This window comes from Poecilia reticulata, linkage group LG5 (genome assembly GCF_000633615.1).
Source record: "Poecilia reticulata strain Guanapo linkage group LG5, Guppy_female_1.0+MT, whole genome shotgun sequence".
NCBI classification, from domain to species: domain Eukaryota; kingdom Metazoa; phylum Chordata; class Actinopteri; order Cyprinodontiformes; family Poeciliidae; genus Poecilia; species Poecilia reticulata.
Window position 1 is genome coordinate 14,792,720 of NC_024335.1, and position 23,672 is coordinate 14,816,391.

Sequence of the window (23,672 nt, forward strand, 5' to 3'; positions counted from 1 at the left end):
TACAATAGAAAAAAAAGATAATACTATAACAATAATGATAATAATAAACCTGAATTTCTGTCTGCTTTGTTTACAAAATTTACCTCAAGAAAGCTTCAAGAAAGAAAGGTTCAAAGAGCTTGAGCCCAGTTAGCTACAGGGCGAGAGGATCTAGCTCTATTAACTTGTGCCAATGTAAACACAGCAATTCCTTCCCAATTAGAAACACTAAATGCATTAGACTCGGTGCAATACCAAGGCCTTTTCATGCAATTAATGTGGCCTTAGTCTCCAGTTGCTGCTTGGAATGGCTGAGACGGTTAAGATGGATACAGTTTCAGTTGAAGGCCAGTCACTGGAAGTCTGATTGGGCAGGCTGGAGTCATCATGGAAGTATAAACATGAGGTCGGATGGGCGTTTGGTGGTTGGGGTTTTCTTTGGGTCAGCCATGGAACAAATCGTCCTATCGACTGACCTAACTTACTTACTGGGGAGCGCTGGAGTTTCTAAGAGGAGGGGGTASCTCTGAGGAAACGGAAGCAGCATTTCAGCTGTGTAAATTAGATACAAAGGGGATATAATGAGGATAAGTCAATTCAACTTTGAACTGCAGTCACTATAAATCTGAAATGACACACCTATTTTGCAGTTAATCACTGAATTACATAAAATGTTGCCTTATTGCAAGATGTGTAAATATTCTAATGAATTACAACACAATTTTAAATTGGGAAATGTTTTGTAAAATAATTTTAAGGCAAATACTTCTTATTTTGTGGGATTTTAATCATAATGGTATGGAAAGGCACAACGTTGGGGGAAATATTCAAGGGGATGACAAGATGGCAGCAACTAATCCTTTTGAGAAGGCAYATTAAAACCAAAAACCATAACAGAATTTTAATTTGTGTCATATACAGGGAGGAAGGGTGGATTAGTGGTTGAGTGATTAGTGCACAGTGAGATTAAATTATTAGTAAATAATTAGTGAAATGGTGAGTGCAGGAGTGATAGCACGGCATAAAGGTAAAAAAAAAATACAAATAAATAACAGATTAATTGATTAAATGAATATATGTAATGAAAAAAATAGGTTTGGGGTATTAAGTTAGGTTAGGTGATGCTTTATTAATTCACAGGAAATTGCAATATTTGTGGGGCCTTGGTGCTGTCTTATTTGCACCACTGAATGGATATGTATCAATTGGACTCCTATTTAGAAGACATTGAGTTGTAAACTCTCTTTTTGTTATAACATTAATATAAAGTAAGTGTAGATGACATTATGCATATTTTGGCACTAACATATGAATATAAAATTTTCAAAATGCCCATTTTAGCTTAAAGAAAAACTGCAACTTAACAGTTGCAGGTGAAATAAATATCTATTTATGAATAGATAAATATCTATTTATTTCACCAAGGTGAATGCCACGTCCAAATTATGACACAAGTGTGGCCTTCTTGAGGAAAAGACAGCAAGAGAAAACCGGGATTAACTGGTAACAACACAAAGGAAACAGAAGACTATTGTTCCAAGCCTCCTTTGTCCAGCAGGCATTGTTCAGTGTGTGTTCCTGGTGTTGTTGATTTGCACATCTGCCTGGGGTGCTGTACTCTCTCAAAGATAGTTTGCTAACAGAGCTTTCACTCCATTGCCTCTAATGAAAATCCATACTAAACATTTAGCTCTGTGTGAGAAAGGGGGGAAATTCAATAAGACACATAACATAATTTATAAATTACAGGAAGAAGCAATCGAACCGACAGGGAAAATGCAGGGATGTTTCTTTGATTCTGCTTGCTAATTTTGCCACATTTTGAGGACAGAATCTAAATGCCCGAGTGAGAAGTGTGTATGCGTGTGTGTAAGGGGAGACCAAAACCTCATTTTCCCTTACAAAATGAAATCCAGCTTAGTTTTTCATTCAGTCTGTTCTTCCACACAAATTATTAGTCATGCCGCCAGCAATGTCTCCACTGAGGTATTCCCCAAACTAATGGTCGCTCTTGGACAGCACCGTCGATAGTAAACTAATCTGCAGCCTGCGAGGCACAGGAAACAGATCTCATTAGCACTCATTGAACTATCTTCTAAGGAAACTTTCATCTTTAGACCACTCTGACAACAGGCCTGAAAGCCAGACTAATGTCACTTACTAGTTCTGAGTTTAATGGGTGCCTGAAAATGTCTCATAGATGGATGAGCAGTAAAAGAGTGAAGTAACCTGAGTTATTTTTTTCCTTATGCATTCTTGAAGCAGTCAACGCAGCTTAAGCAATAGTTTTCAGTSCTGTATATGGCTATATATGAGGTTTCCTTACTGTTTTAACTTATACAACATTTTAAGCACCTAAAATCAATTCTTTATGCACTTGGCTTTTGTGCCATACTTTTGTGCACACCATACTTTATTCAAATGTATTTTTTTTTCAGTGTAAAATACAAAACAAACATGTTTATAATATTCATTAATACCCCCAATAATAACCGTAGTAATATACACTTATTTCGCACTTTGGAAATATGAAGCATCTGCAAATACATAAAGACCGCTCGATTTTAATAGCTTTTCAAATGAGCTCATAGTTGAAGTAAGAGCGCCACACTGTGGCCAAAGAACAAGCATCTGTRGAACTTAAAATCAGATGCCCACTTTATAGCATCGTGTTCTCTACAGTGAACAGCTAAAAAGCCATTTTTGTATCCATTTTTAATGGGTGGGTGCTGTGTCTTTTGAATGCAAGCCAGTTCTTTTGTCTCCAGTGCAGAGTTGTCAAAAGACAGCCATTTAGAGACACTGACCTAAAATTTAGCTGCAACCCTACTCCAAAACACATGCATCAMAATTGTAGAATTATCTCATTAAGTTTTATAGAAGCCTGGTAATTAACCAAACCAATCATTTAATCCAAATAAGTCCGAAGAGGGATGCGCCAAGAGCGTAGCTCTAAAAGAACAGAGTTGGAGACGTCTGCCCTATTGTGTTTGTCCTAACATCTCCCATCTATTATTATTTGTCACATAATGTCCAAGTCTACAGACATGTTTGCTGAGTAAGACATGTGGAAATAAACCTCTTCGGAAACAGTTTCCAAAATGGTTATGTATTTTAAATATKTTATTTGTTTATTTAATGCCTTACAAAGTAAAAAAGAAATCCGGGGAGATTGTGACGATTTATGCATTTAGTACCACTAAGGGGCGATATTAAATACATCTCACCTATCGCGAGATTTGAAGTTCTCTCCTTGTTTGTTTACAACTCGAGAACTTCCTGTTAGSTTTACTTCAGCTTTGTGCGTATTTGCTAACAGCTTCAGTTTAGCTAAACGTCAGTTTTCAAGATGGGATGTGATGGTGGGACGATTCCAAAAAGACATGAGTTGGTGAAAGGACCAAAAAAAGTTGAAAAGGTTTGTGAGTGTTCCTTTATATTTCGTTTGCAATTGGATTACGGTTAGCTAAAGCCGTTGACGAAAGCAATAAGTGGCTCGCTAATGCTAACAGCTAAACTTGTTATACGCTTGTAGTTATTTGTTGTTTTACCTAATTTAGAGACATTCTTTTTCTTATAGACATTAATACTCACAGAGTTAGTAGAAATTAAGTAAAGTTTACCTCTGGAGACGAGTATTAGTGTTATTAAAGAGCTAAAGACAAGACTAGTTACTTRGCGTAATAGCCTTTCTGATTACCACAGGTTGATAAGAATGCTGAACTCGCTGCCAAGTGGAAGTACTGCGCCTTGAGCCAAGAAAAACTCAGGCGACCCATCGTTTCATGTGAGCTGGGCAGGTAAGATGCTTTTGTCAACACAAAACGCCACTTTGAGACGAGGTTCAGTTACCATCGTACATTAAAGGCATCATTAGGCTTACCATTTAGTACAGGAAAACAAGTAACACGTGATTGAACAAATAAATAATGTGTTATCGTAATGATACCCATGAGATTCGGCCATGCAATTTTACTTTGCATCCTTAAATTAATCTATTTAGWCGCCCTGAAATATTGACGATGTTGTTTTCCAGACTTTATAACAAAGATGCTATCATTGAATACCTCCTGGATAAATCTGCTGAAAGACCAAACGTTGAGGCTGTTACGCACATCCGTGGGATTAAGGTATATTTATTGTAAAGTGAAAAATAAAAATTTTGATGTACATGAGCTTAAGCTCAAGTGACTGCGTCTGTTTATTTTATAACCTTTTTGGAATGTTTCTGTCCTTGCAGGATATAAAGGAGCTCAACTTGACTGATAACCCCGAATGGGAGGGAGAGAGGAGAACTGCAAAAGGAGACAGATATGAGGACATCCACTGTGGCATGTTCATCTGTCCTGTTGTTGGCYTAGAGATGAATGGAAAGCACAGGTAATAAATAGTATTTTCTGGCCTTAAACCTAAGATTTCATAAKAAAGACCTGAAAAAAATGCCACAAAATGTTTCCATGTAGGTTCAAAGTATATTATTAGGGCTGTGTAATTTTATMGATTCTACCATATTCATCAATATKTTTTTCCTCAGAACGTAACGATTTTTCATCCCCGAGTATCGATACATTAAATCCTACTTTGAGTTTTATGTCGAATTCACATATATCAAATGACAGCTAACACACATGGCATTTTTTACCCAGTTGCTTATGTATATTAAAAATGACATGTAATGAAACAACCAGTTACAATTATTTAAATAATGAAGTAGATAAATTACATTATCTAATATAAGTGAATAAGACAAAAAAGGTTCATTTTCTGCATAATCAAATACACAGTCACAKAATCAACATTTAATCAAAGTAAATGTATAGCAAATGTATAACAAAACAACATTTGTTACACCAGAATTATACTATCAGTTCAAGTCAATCCGAGTCTATTGAACAGTCGCAAAATGTCACTAAAATCACTGTCCCTCTAAAATTTTTCAGAAAAYCTTAAATATGTATTGAATCTTACCAAATCGTATTGTTTGCTGTGTATTGTATTGTTTGCTGAATATCAATAACAATGTATACTGTTTTGTGAGCAGAATATCACATATATTTTATGRTGAGATTAGTGTATCGCTACATCCCTAATCTGGGGTATGTTCCTGTTGCAGATGTAATTAATGGTATGCTAAAGATTTGTGTCCTTTAGAAATTCTGTTGCAACTCTTTGTTTTATATGTATTCATTATGCTTCCCAGACAGGTGCTGTTTTCTGGTACCTTAGGAACTCTGACATGTCATGAAATTTTCAGTACTCCCATTAAAAATACTGGCCAAGCTGTAAAGTTTTTAAAGTTCAAAAAACTGTACAATTATAACTTTACCATCACTAAAGTGAGGAATAATTTTAATATGTTGAAAGTCAACTAGAATTGTATTCTTGATTATTAAAATGTATTTTTCTCTGCTATAATGTGCAGTGATTGGTCAACAAAAACAAAATACAAGTTTACTTTGTTCACGAAATAACCCTTAGATACTTGAGAAACTAGGAAAAAAATACTGAGAAAGAACTAAATGCTTTATTTGTTTTCCTTTTAGGTTCTGCTACTTGCAGACCTGTGGTTGTGTGTTTTCAGACAGGGCCCTTAAGGAGATAAAGACTGAGATCTGCCATAAGGTAAGCATTTTTTAAATGTATTTATTTACTATTATTATTCTCCCTTTTTTTGGTACTTACAAGTATTTTTCTTGTCTTTGTCAACACAAAACGCCAATAAGTGGCTCGCTAATGCTAACAGCTTTTCAGGTCTTTGTAGCCACATTTAGTCAGTGAAATGTCAGTGGCGCCTGGCTCACTGTTGATAGTATATGGCTCATTATCTAGTGCCATCCTGGGTTTGACATAGCCTGGGTAGTTGATGGGAAGAGCACTGGTAATGACTTTTTGAAAGGCTCAGACCATAACCTGACAAAAAAAATGATCAGTCCTCCTTTTTATTTTCTCTCCTCATCTGTACTATGTAATGCACAATGCTGCATGTAACACAAATTAAATGCAGCACCTACACTCAATACCAACTAGCAGGCATAGTGTTGGAGGGGGGATGATTTGGGCTTCCTTTGTTATACATGACCTGTGTATGTGGAAATCATTGATGACATGTAAACCTACCTGTTTATGAAAGTACTCTACAGTAGGGAGAGAGACTATAAATAGGACAGCATGAGACTGGCTGAAACAGGTTCATCAGCAGATAAATGACCTGAAACAACAACAAATCCACAACAGAATTACTGAAAATATAAATCAAGGTGTTAAAATGGTCGAGTCAAAAACCAGACTTCTTGTAGCATGATCTGCAGATGGCTTTTCTTAAAAAGATGACCCCACATTTGAAGTTGTGTTGAAAATGACAATTGGCGCTTTTGCTGCTAAAAGTGGCCCAATGACCAAGCAAATAATATGGAGATGCACTGATTGTTTCCCATGGTTGTAGTCGTTTCGTAGATGCATTGTTCACATTTCAGCTTGACTTTTCTGGATTTCCTTTCTGACCCAATTGTAGCCACATGGGAATCTCTCAGCAAAGGAATTAGAAGTTATTTTAGTTTTTGACCTTTTAGTTTGACGTAACTTCAAAGTTGTGTTAACAATTTCTCTAGGTTAGGCTATTTTTAGAAATATGGCAGTAGATAAAAGCTGACCTCTTTTGGTGTCTCTGTTGAAGTAAAAGTATGTTGAAGACAGTCATGGTCTAGCTGTTTTGAGTTGGTCAAAAATAAGGTTTAACTACCAAAAATAACTGTCTTTCTCATGAGAAACTGACCCTGATACAAGCTGGGACTTCAGCTTGTATCAGGGTCTTTTGGGGCTATCATGCTGGCTGACTGTAAAGGGTTTATTTTTAGATGCGCTTTTGCGTTCCATGGAGAAACTCGTTAAAATGCTTGCTGGGAAATTTGGAGAATGCGAGAAAACGTTGAATGTTTAGTTAGAAATGTTTGACATGCATTTCTGTTCATTTTCAGTTTGTAGTTGTGTTGAAGAGTTTTTCCATTTGGACTCTAGGAGTGGAATATTTGATTGTCAGTCCTGAACATATAAGAAAAATACCCCTGTGTTTAGYCCAAAAATGTTGGGATATGAGTTTTCAATGTAGCATTTTTTTATTTTGCATGCTGTTTAATTTATGCGGAAAGCATTTTGGTCAAACATTTCTGAGATTCATGTCTGATTTTTTTATTATTTAATTTAAGGCTAATAACTGTAGATTTTGCTTGGTATCTCAATATTTGTATGTTGGAGCAGGACCACACCTAAACAATTCTTTGTGATATGAAGGTAGAATTGACCTCAGTAMGTTCCTACAGCTGTGTTTGATCTTTTAATTTCATGGTAAGACTTTCAGAGATGTTTGGCTTTCACTTTTTAATAATAATCTAATGCTTACCTTACATCACAGAAACAAATGTAGCGATAGTCAATGAACTCAATTAACAGAGAAAACAATTTATTCTAGAAGTTGAAAGTTTATTTTCACATTGTCTTTATTTTTATTTTTTTACATATTTACTTAATATTAAAACAATAAATTACTTTATAAAAATGTCCCTTTTTAAGCTGTACATAATATGAAACTATAGTTTTAAATAATTAACCAACTCTTTTTCCAACACTTTGTGTGACGAAAATGTCTAAATGGGATAGACAATAAATAATCACAGGAAAGTAAGAGTTTAATAAATAGTGCAGTTATGTCTCACAATTCAGGGCACTGGATTCACGTTTTGACATAGCCAGCTAGGGAGACTCCATAGATTTAACAGCATAATGATGTCAGCAGCGATTTCAACACTTCTGTTTCAGAAGTTAATTGAGTTATTGTGGGAGCATATCAGCCATGATGGATTTATAGGAACTGTTGCCTGGTTCAGGACTTTATTTCTGTGCCACTGCTCCAAACAATCTAGTGCCTCAGGAAATGTATTAATCTCAAACTTATTGGCGAACATGCTATTCTTCTCGATGATCCATGGAATGTCTTCTATCCCATAGACACAGATGTCCCGTACATAATGCCCTGGAAAAAAAAAAAAAAAACATTTAAAGAAAAATCTGAACTGCACATATTTTTTTACGTTTCACACCCAGTTCTGTAAACCAGCGGTTAACTAGCATAATTTTACGGTCTGATACCTTTGCAACCATCATGTGCCTTTCCTTCTTGGTCCCTCCACTTGATTGCTCGGATAGCTCCTTCCCAACCTCCATCAAGACGATTGCCTGGAGCTTCTGCATGCAACATGACAATATGAACAWGAACAGCTGTACCAAAATTACAGAAGTGTGTTTACAAACATGAGAAAAACATCAATTTTTACGTTAAAGATTTAGTTTATATTCATACATCATCTCAGAAAAAATGTCACATTCTATTCCACAGAAAAACATGAAGAAMAATKTAACAAATTTGTTATCACTCTTAAGAAAGTAAGGCAATTTAAATATAATTTACTTTTAAATAAGATCAAAATCTGTTATTGTGTATCTAAATAGGTTTTTAGAAATAAAATATAACTCAAAATGAATTGCAGTGTAATAAATTATTGATCAACTGACAATTTTTAGATTTAAAAGTTGCATCTAACAGTGGAAAATATTCTTTCATTTGTAAGTTTGAAAACTAAAGCATTTATAATAATATTTAACCAAAAAAAATATTTCAGCAAGACATCCTATGAGGATTTGATTTGTTTTTTCACTGCATGTCATGCAGTCACAGTTATGATTGCACAAGTATTTCCAAGACGGTTGAATTTCTCTGCACTCTTAGAGACTTGTGGATGAGTCCACTTATGTAGTACTCGGTAATGTGACGCATGTATGACTAAAGGGAAGTCTAATTTCTCAAAGATATTCCTCTTCCTGACAAGTAATGGGATGAATTAACCGTTTCCTGTCAACAGCAGCAGTCACAGCATCACAACTTCCAGTAAAAACCTTTTTTAAAGTCCCTCCYAAAGTCTTTTGTGCAGAAATGGTCCACGTTGTGTCATACATCCTTGTAACAATATTGAAAAGCAAGTGCACACCCTAGCTTTATGAGTTCTCTGTTTGTGTAACATGTTGAAACAGCAGCTTATCTACAGCAGAGAGGAAACAGATGAGCTCGTCAGGAAAGCCAGCTCTGTGCCCATGTTCCCCCGGGACTTGGTACAGGTGACAGGAAACAAAAGGACTCTGGTTAAAATTAAATAACATCACTGATGATCAGTGACAGACTATTGCATTCTAAATCTGCGTTCACACTGCAGCCTGAAGTGACCCAATTGTCAAATCGATTTTTTTTCCTATTTTTTTTCCCGGGGCCGTTCACACTTTCACACTTATGCGACCTTTATGTGTTCTGCAGTCTGAACCGKCAAACGACCTGAAAGTGTCCTGCATGCGCAGTAAAGGGTGCAATAGCTTCAGCGTTCTCAGTGTTCTGCCAACCGCCATAAAATGAAGTGCAGTTTGCTGAAGTAAACATGGTTACTAGCATATTAACGACTTAATCCTCATTATAGTCCGTCATGGTTGTTGCTATTCTTCCCACTTGTGCGAATCAGGACGCAGAACAGTGAGATTTGCTGAGTATCAGTGACGTTCAGTTCGGATGGATGCGAYCTGAACGTTAGGTTGCATTTGAATTGAATACGTATCAGATATGCAAATGCCCTAGTGTGCATTTGAAAAGAATCCGACCTTTGCTGTTCAGAMTGTCGTGAAAAGATCGGAATCAGGTCGCATTATGTCAAAAAACTCGAAATTGGGTCACTTCAGCCTGCAGTGTAAACGCAGCCTAAGACCACAAAGGTATGTTTTAGGAGATCCTTCCTCCCAGTGGCTGTTAAGTTGTATTACCATCATGTCTCCCAGAAAACTCAACAGGTGTTTACATCTCTTGTACATCTATTTTGTCTGCAGTTGTTATTTTCATATATTGTAAATAGTCTGTGTTTAATGCACAAATACAAAAAAAAATCTTACTCAGTTGCATACTCTTTGGATCGTAGTATGCTATTTCTGATAACAGCGCAGTATTTTTTACACTATAATCTTTTTTTTATATATATATATATAAGTATATTTTAATACTTTTGCCATTGTGTGAGCCTTGATGTCCTGTCACTTTGTTGCTGTTTCACCTGTAGTCCCCACTGTGGTTAAATAAAGAATGTCTATTCTATTCAGTACTATATTATGTATCATATGTAAATAGAAATGTGCTACTTTWGGTAAAATATCATACCATGGCTTATTTTTTCACATTTTTCAAAAATGTTGATGGTTTATCTTCTAGCATTTATTTAGAGCTGCCRTAATTGCGTAGTTTAATAACGAGGTRATGTTAGGTTTTCAGTTCTGTGTTGTTATGAAACACTTGTGTGCAGTACTACTTTTCCAATCGAACAATTCATAATACAAATCTGATTTGTTAGGGTCCATCCCATGCTCCTGTGGTCAAACCACAATTGTTTGGATCACTCAGTATGATGCACTAATAGCTGCATCTCTCATGTATGTGATGCTGCATTATTAAATAGGCAGATATGCTATTAGTTGTATAAATTTTGTCTTTTTTAATTTTTTGCAAAGACTCATTTCATCTGGACTAAATATGCCTTTGGACACAAATGCCAGGGTGAAATGTTCTTTTGCTTGTCTCATCAGTTACTTAGTTGATGTTGCAGTCCAAATTTTACAAAATGCTAACAATCAATGATGTAATGCTGTCTCACTTTATGTGAACATAAGCTGTTTGATCCTGCTGAAATGTTTGGCACTTGAGTTTCCTGTGTGGGTCATCCCTCTCTGCATTTTAAACTCATGTCAGTTAAACGCCTTAGATTTGTCCAATTSGRTTAGATTATTCTGTGTGTCTGTTTGAAACAAGCAGATTACCTTTTATGTGGTTGAGTGTCACAAAGTAGTGCTCGTCTGGACTAAATGTGTCTTTGGACCACTCCAGGAAGTCATGGGCTATTTGGTTCTTCAGAACAAAGTCCACAAAATCTCTTGTGAGAGCATAGTATGCCGTTCCAAAATAAATTTTCAAATTGTGAGGAGGAGGAGGTTTTGTGTGTCTTGGCACCCTTGGGGCAACATGTGACCCCACAATCTCATGATGCTGGAATCGTGTTCTGTGCTTCATAGTGGCTGGCTGTTTGACTCCAGGTGTCATGTTTTTGTCCCTCCATTCAGTGCTTTGCATATATTGCACCAGTTCCAGGTTGCTCATGGTTGGGAAATCTTGCCCACATAAATTTATTACTTTCCTCCAAGCTATYGGAGTGGCAGTGAGATCCTTCATGCAGTTCAAGTCAGCTTGCAGGCGTGAAAATCCTGCATACGTCACTTTTTCACTGYGACTGGAGAGGAACACGTTACCAAAGCAACTGACGAGCTTTTGTACAGCTTCCTGGTACTCCTTTGGAGCCTTGGCATCCACATGTATGCAGTAAACATTTTGTGGCATGTAGATAGCACGAAGCATGCGAACAAAAATATCTAGCTCCTTGTGAATAGTGACGATGAAAGCCAGAGGATAGTTCTCTTCTTCACGACTCAGAGTTGTGTTGATAAAGTGTAGTTCTTCAGTCAAATTTGAACATTGCAGGTTGGTACTTTGAATATAAATTCCCACCTGTGAAAAGAAGAAGTACATATTAATTCAGTTTCTTTACAGAGGTGGTATTTTATTTGATTTTTTTAACAGTTCAGTTATTTAGAATGTACACTCACATTTTTGGGTAGAGCCAACCTGTTGATCTGTTTCCCGTTCTGTGGATCAGGATTTGTTATTTTACTTGTGTTCATTGTATTGCCTATTTTTTAATCATTTATTTCTATTATCGCCTTTATCAGACATGCTGCTGTTGTATATACTGGTGTCAAGTAGGGGCAAATGTATAAGCAAAGTACTGCTGAAATGTTATCAGTTGTCTGTAAATTTTTAACTGGTACCTTGACAAAATTAAATTGAATGTAAAAGCTGTTATGCACTTTATCAGTTAAAGAAAATACATACCTGACAGTAATTTTCTCTTTTCTCAATGCCAGCCAGGGGGGGCTTACTGCTTGTAGGCGTTCCCACTAGTTTAGTTCTACTCAGCCAATAAATTATTGAACACGCCACAACCCCCAGGCAGAACAGGAAGCTACATTTTCTGCCTCCAAGCTGGTGCATAATAGCCTTGTTTCACTCTTGTATTTCAGCACCACCACAGCTTATTCCTACGAAAGAAACCCAGATTGATTAGTTCCAGACAGATCTCTCTTTTGGGAATATCAAATAAGGTTAAACATGTAAGTTAAATCTTATTGATGAAGCCACTTTTAAGTAGTCAAGTGTACAAAGTAGAGGTGTGCCGATCGATTGTCCACCGATCATAATCGGCCGATTTCCGTGAAAAAGTGTATGATCGGTGATCGCCGATCACGGTCTCTTGTTGCCGATCACACAAACCGATCACCTGCATCTCATTTYGCAGCCTGCCTGTGCAGCTGGTCTCCTCTTTCCTTCACACTGCGCAAACGCGCAGCAACAAATCCTAAGCGATGTGGAACTATAACGCACTGAGTGAAGGGGGAAGTTTGCGTGTTGCAGCGGAAAATTGAAGCACGTGGGGTGAAGCACGTCAAAATGCATCAACACGACGAATCTAATATGGCATAAAAACAATGTCATACTTGACGGAGTTTGGCTACATCGAGGCTCACTGCAGTAAAAAAGACACGGAGGATCAGATAGCAGGTAAAGCAGCGCACAGCTACAAACACTCACCCGGATTAGCATGACGGTCAGAAAGCTAAACAAATAACCCGCAAAATTATTTAAGTCTCCGAGCTGCGATGTAAGACGCTGGTTCTGCTCTCGCTGTTGAACCGCTGCTTCGCGCTACAGGTAGTAATATTTCAGACGGAGCGCCGCTTCTGCTCCACCTGGTAGTGACTCTCACACTGAACCTCTGCTTAAAGCTGCAGCATCTAACTTAAAAAAATAAATTTTACATACGTATTAAAACTTTCGCTGTCCTAACATGAGACAAATAATCTCTGAAAAAAGAATCGATCTCCTCCCTGCTCTGCATAATTACTCTGCTCGGTCAGAAACAGCCACTCAGAACTAGCAGTAACCAGCTAGCCGCCATGCTATCAGAAAGTTTTCATTCAGTAACTCAGGATTGTTTATTGTAATGGAACCTGTATTTGCCTTTGAATGTTAAGTTTTATACTTTAATTTGTTGGCAATGTTGAGAGGTATAATTTTGAGTCTTTGCATTATTTAACCTCTTCAGAGCCTTCATGTTTTCAGTCTGCTAAAGATAGTATTACCGATAGCAATGCAATTTGCACAGTACCTGTTTTGTTTAGTTTTCTTCTTGGGAAAAAGTTATTAAAAACAAGTTTTTGTCTAAATTAAGGTGAATTTGTGGTTCCTTTTTCCATATAATGTAACCAGTAATGCTTATGATTAAAAAAAATAATAATTATGTGATCGGTATCTGTGATCGGCCCTCATCGGTGATCGGAATCGGCAGGAAAAAACCTGATCAGCACATCTCTAGTACAAAGTCTAGGTGCTAAAAGTGGGTATCTGACATGCAACACAAAAAACTTTTTATTCACCAATTCCTTTTTCAGACTGTGAAAGAGTCTGATCTTTCACAGRTCAGACTCTGTGAAAGAGTCTGATCTTTCACAGAGTCTGAAGTATTATACATTTTACATTCCGTTATGTCAGTTAAACTAATTGATAACTACAAAAACACATAAATATTGTAAGTTGTGCTTAAATTTCTTTTCTTCTAACGGAAGAAAAAAAATAATGAAGCAGCTACTTCTGTCATAAAACATGCTTTTATGTGTCCCCATTTCCTTTTTTAAGTTTCAACCACAAGAACATCTTCCTGTATAGCAATGCTTAGCATTGATCCCTTAAACCTTGAAAAACATTCATTTTAATGGAGAAGAGCTACTTTCTTAAAGTCTCTGGTCAGATGATGGATGCATTTTCTTAAATGGTAATACATTGTAAATAACTAATTTAATACATTTATATAAGACTTCTCTAATCATATCAACCATGGAAAGCATTTTTACCCTATATCCACATTTACCCGGCAGCAATAACAGGCACGCACACAATCATGTACCTACATGCAGATCAGTAGGTAACTTTGGTTTTAGTACCATGCCCAGGAGCACATCAATATGTGGCATGGGAAGTTAGAATCAAACCTAAAATATTCTTTTTRCAAAACTCTTCACCCTAAGCTACAGTTGCATCTGTTGCTTGGGTGCAACTAAGCCACGTAAGCCATTGTCAGAGGGGGATGATATGGTGTGGAAATATGTAGATTTCAACACTCAYGTCTGTAGTTTTGGTATGCTCGACTGTTGGTGACACATAAATTAGTAGTTTTATTACATCATACAGCTAGTTTTGATTTATTTTTTCTAATTGCGTGTGAATGCATAGTGRCAATGATATACGCTTAAAAGATAAACATTTCATTTCTTTCAATATTTGAGCAAATTCTAAATGACTATTACTTCCGTACCATTCCATTTTTGTGGAACATTTAATTATTGTGGAAAAACGGTTTGAATTTAATTGAAAACTTAACTTCCATGTACACTTCAATGTTTTTGCATTGGTTATCTTGTAATCATTAGAAATGTATATAGAAGCTGTTGTCAGTCATTGTGAAGTTTTGTGGTGTCCTTAAGGTTGGAGCTATGAGGGTCCAGTAGTGCAAATAATTCTTCAGCAACTGTCGCACTGATCATTCAGAGAAAGAACAAAAAAACTTCCACAAATGTATTTTATGCAACTATTATTCATTAAGCTGTTGGAAAATGTTCTATCTCTCTTGTCTCTTTTACAGACTTGCCTAAATAAAGGTTTGAGGAAAAGACTTCACATAAATGGGGGGATGGTTAAACATGGAGGCTCCAGCTGATTGACAGAGTTGTTTTTACATATCTCATGTCCAAAGTGGCATAAAATCTCTGCCTGAACAAGCAAAGAGATTTTTTCGCTCTTCTAAGGTCATTCATAATGTACTAGAAAAAAACAACAACAAAAAATAGCATGCTTTGTTGAATCCCACACAGCACAAGAAAAGCACAATTCCCCGAGGGAAGTGATATTTTGAGGAAATATGTAGATTTACAGTCTTCTGTTGAAATACTTTTCCCCAGTGGCCATGTTGATCTGTGGGTTTGATAAAGGAAACAGCAGCTACTTGTATCAGAAATGCCTTACAGCTTTTTTCTCGCCCTCAGATTGAGAACAGTGCTTTGAAAGAAAATGTTTGCCTCATATGCCTCATTTGCCTTGCCACAGTTAAAAAGTTTCAAATCATGTAAAAAAAACAACAAAAAAGAACATCCAAGCCAAGCAACTCTAATGTAAAAAAATATATAATTGCCTTTGTTAGTCATGAACATCTGAGCCCATCGTWGGCCTAACTTCCCTCAGAAGAAATCAGAGGTCATGTTTCAAAAATAAAAATATAACTGGACTGAAAAAAACCCACTGCTGAAGAAAAAMAAAATTCAAAGTCGCTTGTCTCATTTCCCTAAATAAACATGTTCTAATTGCTACGATCATAAGGAAAGTATTTTGTGGACTGAGTCAAAAGGGACAATTTTCGAGAAGGTGTATGGTGGGATTTGAGAAAAAGAGCATCATACTGAAAGTCAAACACAGGGCTGGTATTATGGTCGGGGTCTACTTTGCTGCTTCAGGAAAGCAGARGAATTGCTGTAAATGAAAGCACCGTGAGTTCTGCTCTCTACGAGAAAACCCTGAGCCACATTATCCACTCCTTAGTTCAGGACTTTAAGCTCATGCGTACAAGTCATATAGCAGAATATTRATCCACTATATTCACTTCTGAAGTCATTAAAAACAAACAATTTGGAAGTTTTTTTTAGACTGGCCCAGTCAAAGTCCAGGCTTAAATCCAATTACGATTCTGTGCCATAACTTTAATTTGTTTATTATCAAAACCATTCCAATTTGTGTGCAATAAAACAATCCTGCAAAGAAGAGTGGGCCAAAAATAAAACAGTATTTGCCACATATTCAAAACACTTGAGTACAGCTATTACTACAAGCAGTTAATAGGTTGAAGGCTTCTTCTCTTCTTTTTTTTTTCTATGCTAAGTCGGTTTTTAATAGTTTTTCATTCTTGGCGAATTAAAAATTTAAAAACTGCATTTTCTATTTACATAGGTTGTCCTCGTTAGTATATTTTTTCTTTGATATTCTGAAATATCAGAAACATAAACATAAAACAGCAGAAAACAGTAAGGGACAAATACGTCTGAACAGCGTAGTCTTTAGTTTTTCAAGACAACTGTTCCACTTCCCTCACACTTTTACCTCAATTATTTATATTCTGTGTAAATCAAACTTAAATCATCATTTGTGCCAAAAACAAATTCAAAGACATGCTAATTTACCTCCAGTCGGCAGTTCAGTCTGTTGCCTCTATGAAGAAATAACACTTTAAATCTTCAATCCTCTCAGGCTTCAATGCTCCTCAGAGCTGTCAGACTACAACTCGCACAGGGAAGTCCTCTCCACTAGCTCCATCAAGAAGAACAGCAGCAGAAATACGTACACTACTTCAGAGCTATATTTGGTTGTAAAGATCGCTTTGTTGTGCTCTGGCGGGGGCTGAGTCCTCTGAGCTCCAGTGTCTCTTAGAGTCAGCTGTGTGTGTTATGCTCGAGTTGTACTCATTGCTGATTAGGTCGTCCCTCCTCTTATCCCCGTGAGAAAAGGTTTATCCTTCCCTGGTTGCCAGCAGTAACACAAAATTATACACGTGACACAGAGGAACAGACTCACTCATCGCACTCTAAGGTTTTTTTCCACTCTCCTCCCACTTACGGCTTCCTACTCTCTTGTGCTTGCTGTATTTCCCTTCCTCTCCTTTCATTTTTCTCTGTTTTACCTCAACCCGTTTTATCTGTCCCCTTGCTCTTTGTCCCTTCATGTGTAATTAGGTCGTACGTAATGAATCATCCGCACAGCTCTTCCTGGTAAAATACCAGCCCTCTTGTTCTCCTTCCTGCAGATGATCAACTCTCGCAGGTTCCTACTTGCCCTATTTGTTGATTTGATGTTAAAGTGCTTCGCTTCCCAGCTGTCTGCCTTCTGTGGAAATGGCAGCATGAGAGTTAATGACTTCAGAGCAACACACACAGAGGTTGTTTGCTGCTTGGTCAGCTCTGAGCTTATCCCTCTTGTGTTGGACAGAGCACATGGCCAGAGCCCACACCCACAGTGGGGTATGATCGCACAATAGATCCCTTGCTGGTTGTGTGTGTGATTTTCTTTTTATTACAAGGAAGCCATTTTACTTGTTCTGTTCTTGTAGTACAGACATGTACGCATAAATAATTTTTGATCTCTGAAAATACTTTTAAGTGTGGCGTCTTTTTTGTCTATCATATGAAAATGGGTGAAAATTTGTTTCCAAAAAGGGTCCAAGCAAAAATTACATTTGCTAGCCATTGTAATGGCAGCAAAGCTTGAGAACTGTGTAACTAAAGCTTCATTATTGTTGTGTCAAAGCGTGTAAAGTATTGTTTATAGTGTTTTATTAGATTTTATGGTAACACTTTATTGASGGGGTGTGCATAAGACTGACATTTCAGTGTCATAAACATAACATAACATCTGTCATGAACATGAAGGAGTCCTCATGAATGTTTGACTTTTGTCATAAAGTGTCATTCTGTAAATAATGACTCTTTTAACGGAGAGTTGACACTTTTAATGGACTTTTAATGGAAATTATAATAGGACTTTGCATTAAGAGGGTCATTATTGACCGAATGATGCAAAGTTTACACTATTTTAATGGAATTTTAATGCAACTTTTAGTGCAACTTTGCATTAAAAGTGGGATTATTTACCAAGTGCCCCTGGCACACCCCTTCAAATAAAGTGTTACATTCACTTCATTGTCTCATTGGGTAAACTGAATACGCCCTGAATRCATGTAAATAGCTTTCCATATTTTACTATTTGCCTCTTTTGTCTGTCTAATCAGTGCCACACATCCCTCACACATTTTGTTGCAGATTTCCATTAATCATCCTAAACAAACATTTAATTTGCAAGACAAAGCAGGACCACTTTTACTTGTTGAATGTGCTTCTCGAACTCATTTAACCCTGGCAGACGTACCTATTGGACCAGTACATGAATCAAATGTGCCCTTGTGAATTTTGTCTGTACTATGAAAAATATTAAAATATTAAGACACTTGCAGTTTTTTTTTTCCAAAGCAAATGCATTTTATTCAATAGGCAAACTTATTTTTTTGGTTTCTCTTCAATTCAGCATAATTGTTCTTTGACGAGATCACATTCATTTTCAGTAGGATTCTTATAGAAAATGAATTAGACAGTCACCTAAAAGCAAGTACAGTTAAGCCTAAAATTATTCTGCCCCTTGATAGATTTAGGTTTTTTGATTGATATTTAGGTTTGCTGATTGAAAGTAATATTATTTTTATTTTAGGGTCGCTCAGCCAGAGGCATGACTTCGATCTGACAGCAAGTATCTGACAGAAAGTAGCTAAAGATTAGGGTGAAAACAAGGAGGCCTCCATAACTCAAATGCTTCAAAAAGMTCATTACCAAAGAGAAATCATCAAAATACCATTGCAAAAACCTGCAGTAACCATACAATTGTATTCATTGATGTATAGTGTAATGCCAACAACGTTTTTTTTGTGCTGTCATTGCGATATTTTTTTCAGATCATTCACACTATGATAATAAGTAATGCAGTATCCCAGTACTCAACGGGAAATAAGGGAAACATACTCCACTACACACTGATACAAGTAGTAACAAACTTATTCAGGGGACAACTGACACATGAGATATATTTTATTTTCTAGCTACTGGTTACCCCACCCCTTTTTTACTCCACCCTGGGCAACTGCCCATATCAAAAACCACCACTCTATTCATGTTTTCAGAAAATGTTTAAGAAATTTGTTTATTATTTAAGTATTGTAAAAGAAGTATTTATCAATATTCTTTTTAGATATTTGTATATATTTTTATCTTTTGACATATAATTGTTTCAGTTCCTTTTAATAGAAAATGTTTTTTGTTGAATGATAATCACTTAAAATTTTAGAGGTATGAATAATTTTGAGCTCTCCTGCTCATCACAACAGTTTTAGGTTCTTGATTGTGACTATTTTGATCCTTTATGTTAGTTGGCAATTTCAGTATTTTATCAAATTAGATGATCCATCTTTAGATTTTCTGTCGTCTTTTTTCTTTGCATGTTATTTGTGTTACTTTAAATTGTTTCTTTGCATTTCAGTGTGGGGATCCTTTTAAAGATGAAGACATAGTTGTGCTTAATGGCACAAAAGAGGAGGTCCAGAAGCTGAAGGAGAAGATGGAGGAGAAACGAGTCAAAACGAAAACCAAGGTGAATTCTGCTGTAAAAATGTATGAAGATGCATTGGAGTTTTTTCTGACCATATTGGTAGGCTTGTCATGATCACATATTTTACTATATTATAAATTGTTCCATAAAGTATTGAGATAAATTATAACATTGTTGTTTTGAGACCATTTTCAACTAACATAATGTTAACTACATAATAATGCAACTATACACCTAGGCCTGTCAACTATACACCTAGGCCTGTATTATTGGACGGTACATTTCCCAAGAAATTATTGCGGTATACAATGATAATGTTTGTTTTGAGACCATTTTCAAGTGATATGTTAATAATGGCATAATAATGCAAGTTTGCCTTCTCAAAGAATAATAAAATAGATAAAACACAACCAAAATCATGAATTAAATGGTTAATATGACGTCTCAGAATGGAAATTATGGAGGTAATTATAATTTATCACGTGATTAATTGATTGATTATTGCAACAGGCTTATAGTGTATAGGGATATTTAACTTATTTGTAATCATAATCTGTCCTATCTTCTTTACAGAAATCAAAGAAAAGCAAGGCMGTTGAAACCATCTCTACACCACCAGAATCCAAAGGTCTGTTCAAAGTCCAATTGAGACATTATGTTATTCAAAAATTGATTTACTTAATCATAATTATACAGCTTATAAAATGTTCCCCGTGATTTGGATATCACTTTGCATGATYCGACCTGTCTATCACCAAGTTGTCTTTGAGCCTGATGACGTTTACAGCTTATCGTGACCCCACAATTTGACTGAATATAATACAATTAGTTTATTCTAGAATTTTCTACCTGGGTCCTCAGTAGCCCTGATTCTAAAGAATTATTTAATGAGCCAYAAAGACTCACCATTAGGTCTACAAAGCCCTATTCATCACCTGTTTATTTAAATCAGGTGTGTTAGAGCAGGGACATATGTAAAACTCTGACTGTATGTTCCAACAGCCAGGATTAGAAATCTCTGGTTTACTCCATGCAGTAGATTCATTACTGTTCAATCCAAATTCATATCCAAAATACTTYATTGATCCTAAAGGGAAATTAAATGTTAAGTAGACCTGTTAATATGTCCAGTACTAAAACTTCTTTTGGGTTACATTTTTTTCAGCTAAGAACTTGATATATCATTACTGCATTGCAACATACAATTTTGCCTTAATACATAAAGTAAGGTTAGAATGAGTAAATGTAAAAATAAAAATAATGCTGTTTTTAGTATAAAGAAACGTTTATCATTTCTCTACTAGAACCCATCTCAGTAGTCTGTGGCTTCCTGTTTACAAAAACACAATAGTTACTCAAAGAGGATGCTTGTGTAACAATGTATGCTTTAGAAAAGAGCCAACTACAGTGCCTTGTGAAAGTATTCACCTCTTTTTGGCATTTTGCTACCTCACAACCTGGAATTAAAATGGATTATTTCAGGGTTTGCATAATTTCAAACCCTTATCATTTCAAAAATTAGAAATTCTGCTGACGTTTCTGTATACTACTACATCTGCTTAACTCATGGATTCACCTCATTGAAGATGCATTGGAGGGTAYATTTCCCAAGAAATTATTGCGGTATAAAAGAGGTGAATCCATGAGTGAATCTACTAATGTGAGGTGAATCAGGCATGAGTGAATCCACTCATGAGGTGAGTGGATTCACCCACCTCATGAGTGAATTCACTCATGAGGTGAATTCACTCATGAGGTGAGTGGATTCACTCACCTCATGAGGTGAGTGAATCTTAGAAACATTATAATGGTTAAGATTTCTAAGGGCTGGAGAATAAATCAATAACAATATGTATCGCAAGAGAGGCTTGATCAATATAGGTAGATAAATAGATTTGATGGAAAATTCAAAATTCAATTCATAGAATATTCTTTGAACTCCAATCCAGAACCATACAGTATTCTTGGAGATGTCGGCACGTTTAAGACTTTAGCTGCGCAACCTCACAACCAACCTAAGCTAAGTTAGTGGCATCAACTAACTTACTCACTCTTTGGTTACCTAGCAACAACAAGCTGGGTAAGTTTCAAGTTCCACCTCAACTTTGGTTACATAGCARCAACCTGTTGAACAACTTGCCTCATAACTGTTTAAAAATAAAAAGCTGTAGTGTGGAGTGAAAACTGCGGATAAAACGGGAAAGGCCACACCATCAGTATGGCAGTATTTCAGATAACAGAAAACTAATCAATAGTTATTGATATCGACTGATATGAAACACTAAAATTGTGATGAGTTTTTTAGGATTATTGTTCAACCCTAGTTTCTAACCAGAACTTATTCTGTACTCCGCACACTTGGGTTTTGCAGTTTCCAAGGGACACAGTAAATGTTGTCATCTCCTAAAGCTGCTTTATTGATTCTTTTGTCCCTCATTTGGATGACGGTACTAATTATTTTCTCGATAATCAGCCTTGTACTGTACTGTACAACTAACCTGGACCAGAATTTTATATTGTYTTTAATTAATTTATTTGATTTGCAAAACATACATTATATTTAAATTTTATTCATTTTATTCCATCTGTTCCTCTGAAAAGAAATGATAATCTTAAGAGACTCATTGGTTAAATAATAACCTGTCTGTCTTTTAATTAATGATATTGTTTGGAAGTCACATAATGCAGTTCCTCTTATAGTAGTGAAGCGAACTTAAGAATTATCTTAAATTTTTCTCATAAAATTATCTTAAATGTTTCTTTTTGMTGTTGTTGACTGCATGCAGTTTAGTCTCTATTTACATTTTGTTCTTTTTTTCCCCCTTTAAACTTTATCTCCCTCTTTAATGATACATTTTTGATTGAAAAACACTAACTGATCCAACAGAAGGTAACTCTGTCTTACTTTGATCGATTTGCATTATTTTATATTTAAAATATGTTTTCAGCTTATTTTTCTGTAGTTTGTCTTTGTAGCTACATTATCTGCTTGTGAAATAGCAGTKTTTTWAAGAACTTAACCACATTGTGAAGATAAACCGTTGAGCCAATTTAGTTAGAATTTTAGTGTTACCTAGCGGACTGACTCAGACATGTTGCTTATCTATTTCCCCTTCTCTGTGTGTCTCTGTTTCTTTCTGTATTGCTGGAGGTACAACACTGCAAGCTTTAATTTAATCAGAAGTCATTTGCTGTCCAGTGAAGCTCAGAAATTACATTGGTTGAACCTCAGAACTCTGCTTCCATGATGACGAGATAGAGGAAAACACAGAATTATTTATTTCCAACAACACACATGATGAAGCATATATTAAAAACAGTGGTGTAATTAAGGCTTAAACTAATAATTATTTTAGTAATTAATTAATCTATTGATTATTTTGATGATTAACCAGATAAAAATTGACACATTCTGCAGATTTTCCACAGATGAATGACAGCTGAATATCAAAATGCATTCATGCATTGGCTAATTTTCTTTTTGAGTAGACAAACAGTTGATGTAGAGAGTAAAGTAACCGGGGGGAACAAGTCAACTACATGTATRGATATTTTTTATCTTTTAGCTGGTGCAGCTAAAACCTTCTGCACAGTTATGYATTTGAAAAAAAGCTTTAGACTTTTCTGTCCAACTTACATTCAAAAGTATTTTGACTCTGAAAGAAATGTTAMATGGCCCAACTAAAGCAGGGACTTCTCATGAGCCAGGTCATACTCTGCATTCTGAATCTTGGTGTGGTTTCCTGTTAACCTYTTATCTGACTAGAGAACAAGTAGCTAGCTGCAAAACAACAATTGCAGCTAGTTACAAAAAACTTTTCCATCAACTTAAATATCTAGCTTTTTGTTCTGCATGTGTGGAAGTTATTAATCATTACAACACAAGGATTACACAGTTTTCAATTTTTGTTCATTMTAAATCAGATTGCTGCTCTTCTCTTTTTATGGATTTATTTGGTTTTGCTTGTTGTTGCACCAAATCTTCTCCCAGAGGGCTTCTATCCTCCTCCACTTATCTGAATCCCTATCTCCCTTCATAACATGTGTTTAAACAATAGTAGTGCCTGGATACAACAGTGCTTTTATGATATTGGACACAATGAGTTTCTGTGTCTTAATTATTTTTTCTCCCACCCACAGAGGATACCCAGTCTCCCCCAGTAGATGTAGCTGGGAGGAAATCACAACAAAATGGAGACGAGAGCAGCCAATCAGGTGGATAAACACAATTAGCTGAAGAACTTTGAGACCGAGCTTTTAT

The 23,672-nt window shown here is 36.0% G+C and overlaps 2 protein-coding genes across 4 annotated transcripts in view; one reads left to right on the top strand and one right to left on the bottom strand.

Annotated features, from left to right (window-relative positions):
* The first annotated feature begins 3,222 nt into the window (after positions 1–3,222).
* Positions 3,223–23,634, top strand: rtf2 (replication termination factor 2). Its single transcript, XM_008409235.2, has 8 exons — positions 3,223–3,397; positions 3,685–3,779; positions 4,016–4,109; positions 4,220–4,359; positions 5,523–5,601; positions 19,343–19,453; positions 19,985–20,039; positions 23,552–23,634. The coding sequence occupies exons 1-8, from the start codon at positions 3,329–3,331 to the stop codon at positions 23,632–23,634; spliced, it is 726 nt and encodes a 241-aa protein (XP_008407457.1). The 5' UTR covers positions 3,223–3,328.
* Positions 5,619–23,672, bottom strand: part of gcnt7 (glucosaminyl (N-acetyl) transferase family member 7) — a 22,365-nt gene continuing 4,311 nt past the window's right edge. For 2 of the 3 annotated variants that reach the window (XM_008409229.2, XM_008409228.2), the window contains exons 2-6: positions 11,999–12,204; positions 11,713–11,751; positions 10,873–11,614; positions 8,122–8,217; positions 5,619–8,005 (exon numbers count right to left, since the gene is read on the bottom strand). In XM_008409229.2, the coding sequence (XP_008407451.1) occupies positions 7,788–8,005; positions 8,122–8,217; positions 10,873–11,614; positions 11,713–11,751; positions 11,999–12,157 (1,254 nt within the window). In that variant the 5' untranslated portion in view covers positions 12,158–12,204 and the 3' untranslated portion in view covers positions 5,619–7,787. Of the gene's footprint in view, positions 8,006–8,121; positions 8,218–10,872; positions 11,615–11,712; positions 11,752–11,998; positions 12,205–16,446; positions 17,636–23,672 lie in introns of those variants that run through there. The other variant, XM_008409227.2, reaches the window with a different exon arrangement.